We start from the raw sequence: 15,061 nt of genomic DNA on the forward strand, positions 1-15,061 counted from the left end.
TAAATGTAGCATTGACATGGTAGGCTTATAAAAAGAAGAAAGAAAAAAAAACCTCCTATTTATATTTCTTCATTTCTCTACGTCCTGTCTCCTCACTTCCTCTTCCAATTGGTGATGTTGTACGACCACTGCAGCCAATCAGCTGTCACTGATTGGCTACAGGTATGACATTTTGTTCGAAGTGGTAAAATTGTGCCAAGCAGAATTGTCTTTTATAAAACAATTTTTTGTAGCTTCTACTAAATTCCATAACAAAGTTGCAATACATGCTTGTAAATACCACAAAAGTAGAAACCGTAATAGTAAAGCAGTAGTAATAATGATAGCACCACTACTAACAATATGAAATCACTAGCAGATGTTACAATAACACTAGGTATTTAAAGGCAAACTTGAAAAGGCTTATATTAATCTACAACCAATAAAGATGGCATGAATTTAACATATAATATATGATCGTACCCAAAACAGAATCAGCAAACATATGAATTCAATGATAGCATACATCGCTATATACTTGAACACGCAGAATGATGTTACAAGGCAGTTTCTTCCTTCTCTGAAAAGGAAAATAAATAAATACCTAATTAAATAGAAATAAGTGACATCTTTTATTAATTTTTATTTACCAATTAACAAATTGCTATACTTTTATCTTGAAGGTAATAAACATTTTTATCTTGAAGATAACTAGTGGTGTTTTACCAGAATGAAAAGCGTATTGTAGATAATAGTTGCTAATTTATATATTACTAGAAATAGGCACGATGCTATTGCATCGGGAGTGCGGTGAAATGAACATCCCCCTGGTGCTCAGCCAATGAGCGGCACGGGATTCAAATCCCCCATCCCGCCGGCTGAGCCAATGAGCGGTGCCACGCGGCTTTGGCGGGGGATTTTAATCCCTCACGGCACATTGGCTCAGCCGGCGGCAGCTCAGCCAATGAGCTTTGCCGCGCGGCTTTGAGCGGCGTGAGATTCAAATTCCCTGCCAAAGCCGCACGGTACCGCTTTTCGACTGAGCTGCCTCAGGCTGAGCCAATGAGCGGTGCTGGATTCAAATCCCCTGCCAGCTGAGACAATGAGCAGTGCCGCACGGGATTTAAATCCCCTGTCAAAGCCACATGGCCAGGGGCGGCTCAGCAAATGAGCAGTGCTGCACGACTTTGGCGGGGGATTTGAATGCTGCACCAAAGTCACGCGGCACCGCTCATTGGCTGAGCCACCCGCTAGTATTTTAATATTCTTAATTTCACCATACTTAAAAACATGCCTAAATCCTGCGATGCCCTCGATCGCCTGCAAAATATTAAAAATAATAAACCAACCATATACTCCCTTTCTGCTGTAATCCAAATATTAACAAATGTCCCAAGATGATCTCCCCTATAGAACAGTGACATCTGGTGATGGCACTGCTCTATAGGGCCTCCCAGTGATGAGCTGACAGGAGACAATGGCTCCTGCAGTGCATCACTGAAGAGGTTACCTGAGTTCAGGCTCTCACTTTATGGCAAAGCTTTGTAGGTATTTTCCGACACAGCAGTGCCACAAGTGAGAGTATAAACTACACTCACAGCAGCGGAGGGATACAGTGCGGAAGGATACCTTCCGTCATTGTATAACCGATGCCCCTGGAGAGCGGTCGCATCATCTGATGCAGCAGCTCTCCACGGGAGATCGTCGTGGGACACTCGTATTAATTGGATTTCTGCGGATCAGGGAGTATATTGTTTGTTTATTATTTTAATATTTTTTACAGGTGATCAATGGCTTCGGGATCAAGGTTATTGGTGAGTATGTACTGTATGTTGTATGTACTATATGTGTTGGGATATTCAGGGATTCAAGCTAGGATATTCAAGAAAGGATATTCAGATAACCAGGGATTCAAGCTAGAGGAGGCTAATTTGCATATTCCAGGAGCCTTCTGGGAAAAGCAAGGAGTCTCCCTAAGCTAGAAGATCGTTGGGTACAGCCGGGACCAGCTGCTTGGAAAGCATCACCAAACCAGGGATTCAAGCTAGAGGAGGCTAATTTGCATATTCCAGGAGCCTTCTGGGAAAAGCAAGGAGTCTCCCTAAGCTAGAAGATCGTTGGGTACAGCCGGGACCAGCTGCTTAGAAAGCATCACCAAACCAGGGATTCAGGCTAGAGGAGGCTAATTTGCATATTCCAGGAGCCTTCTGGGAAAAGCAAGGAGTCTCCCTAAGCTAGAAGATCGTTGGGTACAGCCGGGACCAGCTGCTTGGAAAGCATCACCAAACCGCGTGCCTTACGGCGCGCGAATTTTTGCCTGTAGGACATTATTGCAAGAGAGCTTGGCTGAGTAGATTACACAAGAAGGAAAACACACAGCAAGTCAGCAGGATCTAGGAGCAACATGGCAGATGTGACAACCTACATGGTGAGCTGCAGCATGTGCTACATGTTTACAGATCGACCAGAAGAAGAATCAAATTTCACCTGTCAGAAGTGTAGACTAGTGGCCCTTTTAGAAGAAAAGGTGCGGGGTCTGGAAGAAAGAATAGCAACTTTGAAACTCATCAAAGAGAATGAAGACTTTCTAGACAGAACAGAAGCATCTCTACTGGTCACAGAAGGTGAAAAAAGTTTCAGAGAACCTCCAAAAGCAGATGAGTGGAAGCATGTGACCAAAAGAAGCAAGAAGACCATGGAGAAATCACCAACCACACAAGAACCGATATCAAATCTTTGTAGAGGATGAAGATGGCACACCTAAGGATGAAGCAATACCAGCAAGCAAAAAAGAAAAGGGCACACAGCAACAAGTGACAGCAAAAAGTACAGCCAAGAAGCAACGAAGAGTGGTGGTGGTGGGAGACTCACTACTGAGAGGCACAGAAGCAGCCATCTGCAGACCGGACATAACCGCAAGAGAAGTATGCTGCCTTCCAGGTGCGATGATCAAGGATGTGACCGATAGGATACCAAAGCTCTTCAGCTCCAAGGACGTCCACCCATTTCTTCTGATACATGTTGGCACCAATGACACGGCAAGGAAGGACCTACCGACAATCTGCAAGGACTTTGAAGAGTTGGAGAAGAAAGTAAAGGAACTGGATGCACAGGTAGTTTTTTCTTCTATCCTTCCAGTAGACGGGCATGGCACCAGGAGATGGAACAGGATCCTTGATGCAAACAACTGGCTAAGACGATGGTGCAGACAACAAGGATTCGGATTCCTGGACCACGGTGTGAATTACTTGTACGATGGACTCCTCGCCAGAGACGGACTACACCTCAACAAACCTGGGAAACACACATTCGCCAGAAGACTCGCTACACTCATCAGGAGGGCGTTAAACTAGAAGAAGAGGGGACGGGAAGAAAAACATTAGACTTGAACAAAGAAGACCCAGGAAAACATACTCAGAAGGGAGGTAAGAACATTTCTAAAACAATCCACAGCGAGGAGATTGGAACAAAACAAAATCCTCTAAACTGCATGCTCGCAAACGCCAGAAGCCTGACAAACAAGATGGAAGAACTAGAAGCAGAAATATCTACAGGTAACTTTGACATAGTGGGAATAACCGAGACATGGTTAGATGAAAGCTATGACTGGGCAGTTAACTTACAGGGTTACAGTCTGTTTAGAAAGGATCGTAAAAATCGGAGAGGAGGAGGGGTTTGTCTCTATGTAAAGTCTTGTCTAAAGTCCACTTTAAGGGAGGATATTAGCGAAGGAAATGAAGATGTCGAGTCCATATGGGTCGAAATTCATGGAGGGAAAAATGGTAACAAAATTCTCATTGGGGTCTGTTACAAACCCCCAAATATAACAGAAACCATGGAAAGTCTACTTCTAAAGCAGATAGATGAAGCTGCAACCCATAATGAGGTCCTGGTTATGGGGGACTTTAACTACCCGGATATTAACTGGGAAACAGAAACCTGTGAAACCCATAAAGGCAACAGGTTTCTGCTAATAACCAAGAAAAATTATCTTTCACAATTGGTGCAGAATCCAACCAGAGGAGGAGCACTTTTAGACCTAATACTATCTAATAGACCTGACAGAATAACAAATCTGCAGGTGGTTGGGCATCTAGGAAATAGCGACCACAATATTGTACAGTTTCACCTGTCTTTCACTAGGGGGACTTGTCAGGGAGTCACAAAAACACTGAACTTTAGGAAGGCAAAGTTTGACCAGCTTAGAGATGCCCTTAATCTGGTAGACTGGGACAATATCCTCAGAAATAAGAATACAGATAATAAATGGGAAATGTTTAAGAACATCCTAAATAGGCAGTGTAAGCGGTTTATACCTTGTGGGAATAAAAGGACTAGAAATAGGAAAAACCCAATGTGGCTAAACAAAGAAGTAAGACAGGCAATTAACAGTAAAAAGAAAGCATTTGCACTACTAAAGCAGGATGGCACCGCTGAAGCTCTAAAAAACTATAGGGAGAAAAATACTTTATCTAAAAAACTAATTAAAGCTGCCAAAAAGGAAACAGAGAAGCACATTGCTAAGGAGAGTAAAACTAATCCCAAACTGTTCTTCAACTATATCAATAGTAAAAGAATAAAAACTGAAAATGTAGGCCCCTTAAAAAATAGTGAGGAAAGAATGGTTGTAGATGACGAGGAAAAAGCTAACATATTAAACACCTTCTTCTCCACGGTATTCACGGTGGAAAATGAAATGCTAGGTGAAATCCCAAGAAACAATGAAAACCCTATATTAAGGGTCACCAATCTAACCCAAGAAGAGGTGCGAAACCGGCTAAATAAGATTAAAATAGATAAATCTCCGGGTCCGGATGGCATACACCCACGAGTACTAAGAGAACTAAGTAATGTAATAGATAAACCATTATTTCTTATTTTTAGGGACTCTATAGCGACAGGGTCTGTTCCGCAGGACTGGCGCATAGCAAATGTGGTGCCAATATTCAAAAAGGGCTCCAAAAGTGAACCTGGAAATTATAGGCCAGTAAGTCTAACCTCTATTGTTGGTAAAATATTTGAAGGGTTTCTGAGGGATGTTATTCTGGATTATATCAATGAGAATAACTGTTTAACTCCATATCAGCATGGGTTTATGAGAAATCGCTCCTGTCAAACCAATCTAATCAGTTTTTATGAAGAGGTAAGCTATAGGCTGGACCACGGTGAGTCATTGGACGTGGTATATCTCGATTTTTCCAAAGCGTTTGATACCGTGCCGCACAAGAGGTTGGTACACAAAATGAGAATGCTTGGTCTGGGGGAAAATGTGTGTAAATGGGTTAGTAACTGGCTAAGTGATAGAAAGCAGAGGGTGGTTATAAATGGTATAGTCTCTAACTGGGTCGCTGTGACCAGTGGGGTACCGCAGGGGTCAGTATTGGGACCTGTTCTCTTCAACATATTCATTAATGATCTGGTAGAAGGTTTACACAGTAAAATATCGATATTTGCAGATGATACAAAACTATGTAAAGCAGTTAATACAAGAGAAGATAGTATTCTGCTACAGATGGATCTGGATAAGTTGGAAACTTGGGCTGAAAGGTGGCAGATGAGGTTTAACAATGATAAATGTAAGGTTATACACATGGGAAGAAGGAATCAATATCACCATTACACACTGAATGGGAAACCACTGGGTAAATCTGACAGGGAGAAGGACTTGGGGATCCTAGTTAATGATAAACTTACCTGGAGCAGCCAGTGCCAGGCAGCAGCTGCCAAGGCAAACAGGATCATGGGGTGCATTAAAAGAGGTCTGGATACACATGATGAGAGCATTATACTGCCTCTGTACAAATCCCTAGTTAGACCGCACATGGAGTACTGTGTCCAGTTTTGGGCACCGGTGCTCAGGAAGGATATAATGGAACTAGAGAGAGTACAAAGGAGGGCAACAAAATTAATAAAGGGGATGGGAGAACTACAATACCCAGATAGATTAGCGAAATTAGGATTATTTAGTCTAGAAAAAAGACGACTGAGGGGCGATCTAATAACCATATATAAGTATATAAGGGGACAATACAAATATCTCGCTGAGGATCTGTTTATACCAAGGAAGGTGACGGGCACAAGGGGGCATTCTTTGCGTCTGGAGGAGAGAAGGTTTTTCCACCAACATAGAAGAGGATTCTTTACTGTTAGGGCAGTGAGAATCTGGAATTGCTTGCCTGAGGAGGTGGTGATGGCGAACTCAGTCGAGGGGTTCAAGAGAGGCCTGGATGTCTTCCTGGAGCAGAACAATATTGTATCATACAATTATTAGGTTCTGTAGAAGGACGTAGATCTGGGGATTTATTATGATGGAATATAGGCTGAACTGGATGGACAAATGTCTTTTTTCGGCCTTACTAACTATGTTACTATGTTGTGTATATGTACTGTATGTTATATGTACTGTATGTTGCTGGACTGTATGTACTGTATGCACTGTAGGCTGTATGTACTGTATGTTGTATGTACTGTATGTTATATGCACTGTATGTACTGTATGTTATATGTACTGTATGTACTGTATGTGGTAGGTAATGTATGTTGTATGTACTGTATGTTTTATCGCAGAAATAAAATCCGTACTAGGATGTATGCGATATATTGATGAGATGTGGTTTGTGTGAGTGGTCTCAGTGGATAGTCTCCAAGCCTTGATGACTAAATTAACACGACTTTAGTTAAATGGACCCTCCTCACCTCTATAGTCACGCCCCCGGAATAAGCAGAGGGCGAAACGCGCGTCGGGGCGCCGGAGGAGGACATCCACTATACGGGCACTTACCTGGTAAGATATGGGCTGCTAATTATATTACCCTGGGTTTTCATTACGTCGATTCCCTGGCACTCGTTATGGTTCCCGTCTGTTTAGCATTTTTGGGATGAAGTTTTTTTGCGCTCATTATAATAGAGCTCCGATGGGCACAGTTAGAGTATGCTTATGTGTATTAGGTGTTTTAACCTGGGCTTTATAGATGAATTAGCCTTTCTTGGCAGTTCTATAATAGACTGTTTTATTTAATTTTATACATGGGTGCTGGCTTGTGGGTGGATGTCCCCCTCTGATATGGGGTCATTGTTTGTAAAAATTTTGATATATGGCTACTTGGATCTTTTATATACTCTTAAATAAAGGTTATATTTTAATGACTCTTTGATTGGTGAGCTTCATTGAGTTGACCACTTATTTTGTGGTCACTCCGGTGTTGTATGTAAATTAACAAGAATAATTTGAATATCTTCTTAACATACAAAATCCGGGAGGGAACTGGAATTCCTAGATCTCAAAATCAGCGTGTCTACCAATGGTATAATCAGCACCCATCTATACAGAAAACCTACAGCTACTAATTCTTTATTACATGCTACCTCTTCTCACCCTCCAGAAATAATTAAAGAAATACTGATAGGCCAGTTTCTAAGAGCCAGGTGAATCTCTTCGGATGACCAAGACTTTGAAGAACAGACAGCCGACCTCACAAAAAGATTTCTTAACCGCGGATACAGCAAGCGTAGCATAAAAAATCGATACAGGAGGGTCAAAAAAACTTCTAGGGAGCATCTCTTCTATACAGCTACCAATAAAAGTACAGAAAATTAACAGATAGAAATATTTCCACCTATAACAATCAATGGGATGAAATAAAACTAATCTTTAAATAGCATTGGAATATCCTCCTGGCTGATCCTACATTACAGAAAATTCTTCCTTCTTTTCCCTCCATGGTGGCAAGAAGGAACCGTAATCTTCGCAATTTATTAGTACACAGCCACTATGATCCAATTCCAAAACTGGGACATAAATCTCCACAACATGGCTTTTTCCCATGTGGGATCTGCAAAGTGTGCATAAATATGAGAAAAACATATTATTTTACCAATTTTTACCAATATTTTACCAATTTTGATGGATCAAGAAATTTTAATATTAGAAAACATCTTACTTATTCCTCACAGGGTGTCATATACCACGCCACATGTAATTTAATATACATTGGTCTAACTACTCAGGAAGTTAAAATCCGTATACGTGAACACATTCGCGACATTGAAAAAGCCAAAACCATCAATGATCATTCACTTCTGAAAACTCTATCACACCATTTTTTAAAATTCACCATGATTGTAATCCTAAAGGCCTTTTTTTAACCCCTTTCTGACATTAGACGTACTATCCCGTCGAGGTGGGGTGGGCCCCTATGACCACCGACGGGATAGTACTTCATACATGATCACAGCTGACATCCGACACTATGTCACGGACCACTCCCAGCACATTAACCCCCGTCACACCGCGATCAAACATGATCGTGATGTGTCGGCGGTACAGGGAAGCATCGCGCAGGGAGGGGGCTCCCTGCGGGCTTCCCTGAGCCCCCCGCAGCAACGCGATGTGATCGCATTGCTGCGAGGGTCTCCCTACCTCAGAGCAGGCACTGTGAAGCCTGCAGTGCTGTAAGTCAGATCGGTGATCTGACAGAGTGCTATGCAAACTGTCAGATCACCGATCTGTGATGTCCTCCCTGGGGAAATGTAAAAAAGTTAAAAAAATGTTTTCCAAATGTGTAAAAAAAAATAAAAAAAAATATTCCTAAATAATGAAAAAAAATTATTATTCCCATAAATACATTTCTTTATCTAAATAAAAAAAAAACAATAAATGTACACATATTTAGTATCGCCGCGTCTGTAAGGGCCCGACATATAAAACTGGCCCACTAGTTAACCCCTTCAGTAAACAACGTAAGAAAAAAAAAACACGAGGCAAAAAATAACGCTTTATTATCATACCGCCGAACAAAAAGTGGAATAACACGCGATCAAAAAGACAGATATATATAACGATGGTACCGCTGAAAACGTCATCTTGTCCCACAAAAAACGAGCCGCAATACAGCATCATCAGCAAAAAAATTAAAAAGTTAAAGTCCTGAGAATAAAGCGATGCAAAAATAATTATTTTTTCTATAAAATAGTTTTTATCGTATAAAAGCGCCAAAACATAAAAAAATGATATAAATGAGGTGTCGCTGTAATCGTACTGACCCGAAGAATAAAACTGCTTTATCCATTTTACCAAACGCGGAACGGTATAGACGCCTCCCCCAAAAGAAATTCATGAATAGCTGGTTTTTGGTCATTCTGCCTCACAAAAATCGGAATAAAAAGCGATCAAAAAATGTCACGTGCCCGAAAATGTTACCAATAAAAATGTCAACTCTTCCCGCAAAAAACAAGACCTCAAATGACTCTGTGGACCAAAATATGGAAAAATTATAGCTCTCAAAATGTGGTAACGCAAAAAGTATTTTTTGCAATAAAAAGCGTCTTTCAGTGTGTGACGGCTGCCAATCACAAATATCCGCTAAAAAACCTGCTATAAAAGTAAATCAAACCCCCCTTCATCACCCCCTTAGTTAGGGAAAAATTTAGGGTTAGGTTTGGGGCTAAAGTTAGGGTTAGGGTTGGGGCTAAAGTTACGGTTAGTGTTTAGATTACATTTACAGTTGGGAATAGGGTTGGGATTAGGGTTAGGGGTGTGTTAGGGTTACTGTTGGGATTAGGGTTAGGGGTGTGTTTGGATTAGGGTTTCAGTTATAATTGGGGGGTTTCCACTGTTTAGGCACATCAGGGGCTCTCCAAACGCGGCTTGGCGTCCGATCTCAATTCCAGCCAATTCTGCGTTGAAAAAGTAAAACAGTGCTTCTTCCTTTCCGAGCTCTCCTGTGTGCCCAAACAGGAGTTTACCCCAACATATGCAGTATCAGCGTACACAGGACAAATAGGACAACAACATTTGGGGTCCAATTTCTCCTGCTACCCTTGGGAAAATACAAAACTGGGGGCTAAAAAATAATTTTTGTGGGAAAAAAAAAGATTTTTTATTTTCACGGCTCTGCGTTATAAACGGTAGTGAAACACTTGGGGGTTCAAAGTTCTCACAACACATCTAGATAAGTTCCTTGGGGGGTCTAGTTTCCAATATGGGGTCACTTGTGGGGGGTTTCTACTGTTTAGGTACATTAGGGGCTCTGCAAATGCAATGTGACGCCTGCAGACCATTCCATCTAAGTCTGCATTCCAAATGGCACTCCTTCCCTTCCGAGCCCTCCCATGCGCCCAAACGGTGGTTCCCCCCACATATGGGGTATCAGCGTACTCAGGACAAATTGAACAACAACTTTTGGGGTTGAATTTCTCCTCTTACTCCCGGGAAAATACAAAACTGGGGGCTAAAAAATAATTTTTTGGGGAAAGTTTTTTTTTTTTCATGGCTCTGCGTTACAAATTGTAGTGAAACACTTGGGGAATCAAAGCTCTCACAACACATCTAGTTCAGTTCCTTAGGGGGTCTAGTTTCCAAAATGGTGTCACTTGTGGGGGTTTCTACTGTTTAGGTACATTAGGGGCTCTGCAAACGCAATGTGACACCTGCAGACCATTCCATCTAAGCCTGCATTCCAAATGGTGCTCCTTCCCTTCCGAGCCCTCCCATGCACCCAAACAGTGGTTCCCCCCCACATATGGTGTATCATCGCACTCAGGACAAATTGGGCAACATATTTTGGGGTCCAATTTCTCCTGTTACCCTTGGGAAAATACAAAACTGGGGGCTAAAAAAATAATTTTTGTGGGAAAAAATTTTTGTTTTATTTTTACGGCTCTGCATTATAAACTTCTGTGAAGCCCTTGGTGGCTCAAAGCACTCAAAACACATCCAGATAAGTTCCTTAGGGGGTCTACTTTCCAAAATGGTGTCACTTACGGGGGGTTTCAATGTTTAGGCACATCAGTGGCTCTCCAAATGCAACATGGCGTCCCATCTCAATTCCTGTCAATTTTGCATTAAAAAGTTAAATGGCGCTCCTTCCCTTCCGAGCTCTCCCTTTCGCCCAAACAGTAGTTTACTCTCACATATGGGGTATCAGCGTACTCAGGACAAATTGTACAACAACTTTTGGGGTCCATTTCTCATGTTACCCTTGGTAAAATAAAACTAATTGGAGCTGAAGTACATTTTTTGTGAAAAAAAGTTAAATGTTCATTTTTATTTAAACATTCCAAAAATTCCTGTGAAGCACCAGAAGGGTTAATAAACTTATTGAATATGGTTTTGAGCACCTTGATGGGTGCAGTTTTTAGAATGGTGTCACTTTGGGGTATTTTCTATCATATAGATCCCTCAAAGTGGCTTCAAATGTGATGTGGTCCCTAAAAAAAAAATGGTGTTGTAAAAATGAGAAATTGCTGGTCAAATTTTAACCCTTATAACTCCCTAACAAAAAAAATTTTGGTTCCAAAATTGTGCTGATGTAAAGTAGACATGTGGGAAATGTTACTTATTAAGTATTTTGTGTGACATATCTGTGTGATTTAATTGCATAAAAATTCAAATTTGGAAAATTGCAAAATTTTCATAATTTTTGCCAAATTTCCATTTTTTTCACAAATAAACGCAGGTACTATCAAAGAATTTTTACCACTATCATGAAATACAATATGTCATGAGATAACAGTGTCAGAATCACTGGGATCCGTTGAAGCGTTCCAGAGTTATAACCTGATAAAGGGACAGTGGTCAGAATTGTAAAAATTGGCCCGGTCATTAACGTGCAAACCACCCTTGGGGGTAAAGGGGTTAAAGAAATTGACCAAATTGATCTTGGCATACGTGGAGGAGACCTGGGTAAATCCTTAGCGCAACTTGAAAGCAAATGGATATACCGTCTTAACAAAATTACTCCATGTGGCCTCAATTAAAGTTTTGGCTTCAATTCATTTTTGTAACTGCATTTCCTTTTGGACCAGGTTTTTTTTAGGTGTTTTTAACTTGTTTTTTCTGTGTTTTTATCTATCTTTTATCCTTCATCCCTCTGCTTTACCTCCTTCAAAGTATACACACTCTTACCATCATATATTTTGCTCTTAGGTTAATGCAGTCTCTGATGTCACTTGCAAGTTATGATTGATGTTCCATTTATGAAGTCCCCTCTGATTTCCTGGAACCTTTGGACCTTATTGTTGATTGATTCACTGAATACCAGAAAAAACTCTAGCACCTAACCCGGTGCTACCTTCAAGCCACAACTGATGTTCCAAGGACAATGTTCCTGTTCGGCCTTCTAGACCTTCTTGAGTTCATGGATGAGTGACATACCAAACATTGTTAAGTTTGTTTCCCAGACACGCTGTTTCCTCCCTCTGGATTTCAAGAAATTTCCCCTTCCCATTTAATTAATCATGTTGTTCACCCTTATAACAGCTATGCCCACATCAGGTTATGTCAATCGTCTAATGAATCTGAATTTTAGATCCTCCCTTGGGCACTGTTGTCCTGTGCACACCGTTCCCTCGTCTCCCCCTCCCCCGCCTCACAAATAATCACCTTACACATTCACTCCCTATTTTCCTCCACCCTATCCATTCCATCCATTTATTCCCTTCACTACCACTTTGTCTTTACTTACATTCTCGCACCCTCCAATCCACTCCTTTTTTTGTCCCATTCTTGCCCTGAATTTCATCCCTGATGTATCTTTTCCAGGGTCTTATACATTTCTTCATATATATATTTTTAAATTTATATTATTTATTCATATTTCACCTTGTATTATTTATTCATTTATGCATTTTTGTCTCTTCCCCATCACATCCTCCTTTCCATTCATCTTGCACGAAATCCCCCGCCCCACCAGCTGAGCCAATGAGTGGTGCCATGTGGGATTTGAATCCCTCCGCCAAGCCTCAACCAATGAGCAGAGCTGCGTGGCTTTGGCGGGGGATTTGAATCCCGCGCCGCTCATTGGCTGTGGCCAGGGGCGTTCAGCCAATGAGCTGTGTTGCACGGCTTGGCAGGGGATTCAAATCCTGCGTGGCAACGCTCATTGACTCAGGGGATTTGAATCACGTGCCGCTCATTGGCTGAGCACCAGGGACGCTCAGCCAATGAGCGGTGCTGCACAGCTTGGTGGGGGATATGAATCCCGGCCGCCATACCGGAATGCCCATAACTTGGGTGTTCCAATATGGCGGTCAGCGTAGTTCCGATGTGAGCAGCTGGGAGATGAGCAGCTGCATCGCCGCTGACCTCCCTGTGCTACTGTCGCTGATAGATGTGTGTTTTTTGTCACAGGATGGTGGTAGCGACACAATCGCTGGAAGCTGTGACAGAGCTGATTGGTAATTATATATAAGATATATGATCTACTAGTACTTTTGTTCTGTGATACCCCTCTGTCAATCTTGCGACTCAGAATAACATGAATGCTATGAGTATGCTCTTTAAAAAAAAAGGGGAAAAAACTCCCGTCATGGTGAGAAAAAAAAATAATTGCATTGTGGTTCAATTAAAATTACTAAAGTTTGCACACAGTAAAGGTAAGGTAAAAAGAATAATATTTAATATCTATAAGACTAGAAAACATATGAACTGGCTAACCTAAAACTCTATTTTGCCTATTGTTTAAATTTTATTAATAGCTCAAAACAGTGGCTGCAAAAATAATACAGAAAATTTGGGATAATCCTTCTTAAATGGTAATTTCTATAGTTATTAGAGGCCTTCACTTTAGTAAAACTCACTTGATCAGTTTTGGCACACATTCAATATTGGGGATTTTTGAAGTAAATGGCGAGGCTACAGAGGCCTCCAGTTCTGATAAAGAGATTCCAGCATGAGCCACCTTTAAGGCCTGAAAAAATACAACAATGTTTAACTGAGAAAGTTGAATATTACAGAATATTTAGGCAGTGCCATATTCCTCTCTCATGCTGTTTGTGTCAGTTGGTATAGAGGGCATCTTAATTATTCTTAATCGGAAATTGTTCTACTGAAACACTTAATGCTTTGTAGTAATCAATAAATGGTTCTATATTTAAATTATTACAGCTCAATAAACAACCACACAATGTTCTGACAGCAAGAAATAACATAGCTAATGATTCATTTACTTGAGGGAGTTGTCCAGACTTTCCATGAATGTGTTCAGTTACGCTATGTCCTCCAAGCGTGTGCTGGTGGTGAGACTGAGGTGTCACGGGATCGTAGGTATGAGATATGCCACATTCCAACTAGACTTGTACGGTAACGCTCAATACAAATTAATTGAGCAAGGCTGTGCCCGTCTAGTCTGAATGTGGCCGGGAGTACACATATGGCACACTTTCATGATAAACCTGTACAACTCCTTTAAAGAATAACTGTACTTTAAAGTAACTTTTCAAAATAAGCTGTCCCACATGTGTACATATAGAATAACACTATCTTTTGCAGTTATATAACTTGAATTTACCATTTTCCCTTCTGCAGGCTTTATTGCTAATATGCAATTGACTCTGAGCTGGAGGGAGGAGACAAGCTGCTATGATGTCTCCCATACACAGAACAGCATAGAACAGCACAGAGGCAGTTCTGCATTCCTTACCTAGCACACAGACAGAACCAACAGCAGCAGAGTACATCATTATAATACAGTCTTAAGCAATGTAGATGGTCAAGTAAAATACATGTAAGAAAGCTCTACATGACATTTCTTTGTCCTCCTGTCATGAATGTGCCACACCCTGCTGGGACCTGTGGTGCTTCTGGGATTAAAAGATCATGGCGATTAGATGCTCACAAGTCCCCTTTGGTACCTGAGCCGACATTTATCAGTTAAGTAGGTTTATGGTTCATTGTGATATGGAAGGGGCAAAGAATTCCTTTGTTAACTCTGCTGGGTTTTCATTGGCTTGTGTGTCAGCAGCAGCTTATTAGGACTACTCAGCTTTCATTATTTAAACCCTCTCCTAGCTTACTTCCATTTTCATTCCAGCTATAGCTTTTCTATCCCGTGCCTTACTCCTCTGGAATAAATGATCATGGAGAGGCTGTTGTGTTCCTTTTGAAACCTGTGGAGTTCCATTTCTTTGTGTGGTTGTCTCCTGCCTGTCTCTTTCCCGGTGTTGTCTTACAATAGTAGTAAGACTAGTGTATTGCTGTCCTTCACACTATCTGGGGCTAAGCCCATGGTCAGCCAGGGCTTAGGCACTTGATGGTACACGGGGAGAAGGACCCATTTAGGGCGATTAGGTGAGTGTTAGTGGT

At 41.3% G+C, this 15,061-nt stretch overlaps 1 protein-coding gene across 1 annotated transcript in view; it reads right to left on the reverse strand.

Moving 5' to 3' along the window:
* LOC138638125 (probable cation-transporting ATPase 13A4) overlaps positions 1-15,061 on the reverse strand; it is a 234,021-nt gene that overhangs the window by 25,840 nt on the left and 193,120 nt on the right. The window contains exons 23-24 of the mRNA XM_069727154.1: positions 13,558-13,667; positions 463-559 (exon numbers count right to left, since the gene is read on the reverse strand). Coding sequence (XP_069583255.1) covers positions 463-559; positions 13,558-13,667 — 207 coding nt within the window. The remainder of the gene's footprint in view (positions 1-462; positions 560-13,557; positions 13,668-15,061) is intronic.

Source organism: Ranitomeya imitator, chromosome 5 (genome assembly GCF_032444005.1).
Source record: "Ranitomeya imitator isolate aRanImi1 chromosome 5, aRanImi1.pri, whole genome shotgun sequence".
Classification (NCBI taxonomy): Eukaryota; Metazoa; Chordata; class Amphibia; order Anura; family Dendrobatidae; genus Ranitomeya; species Ranitomeya imitator.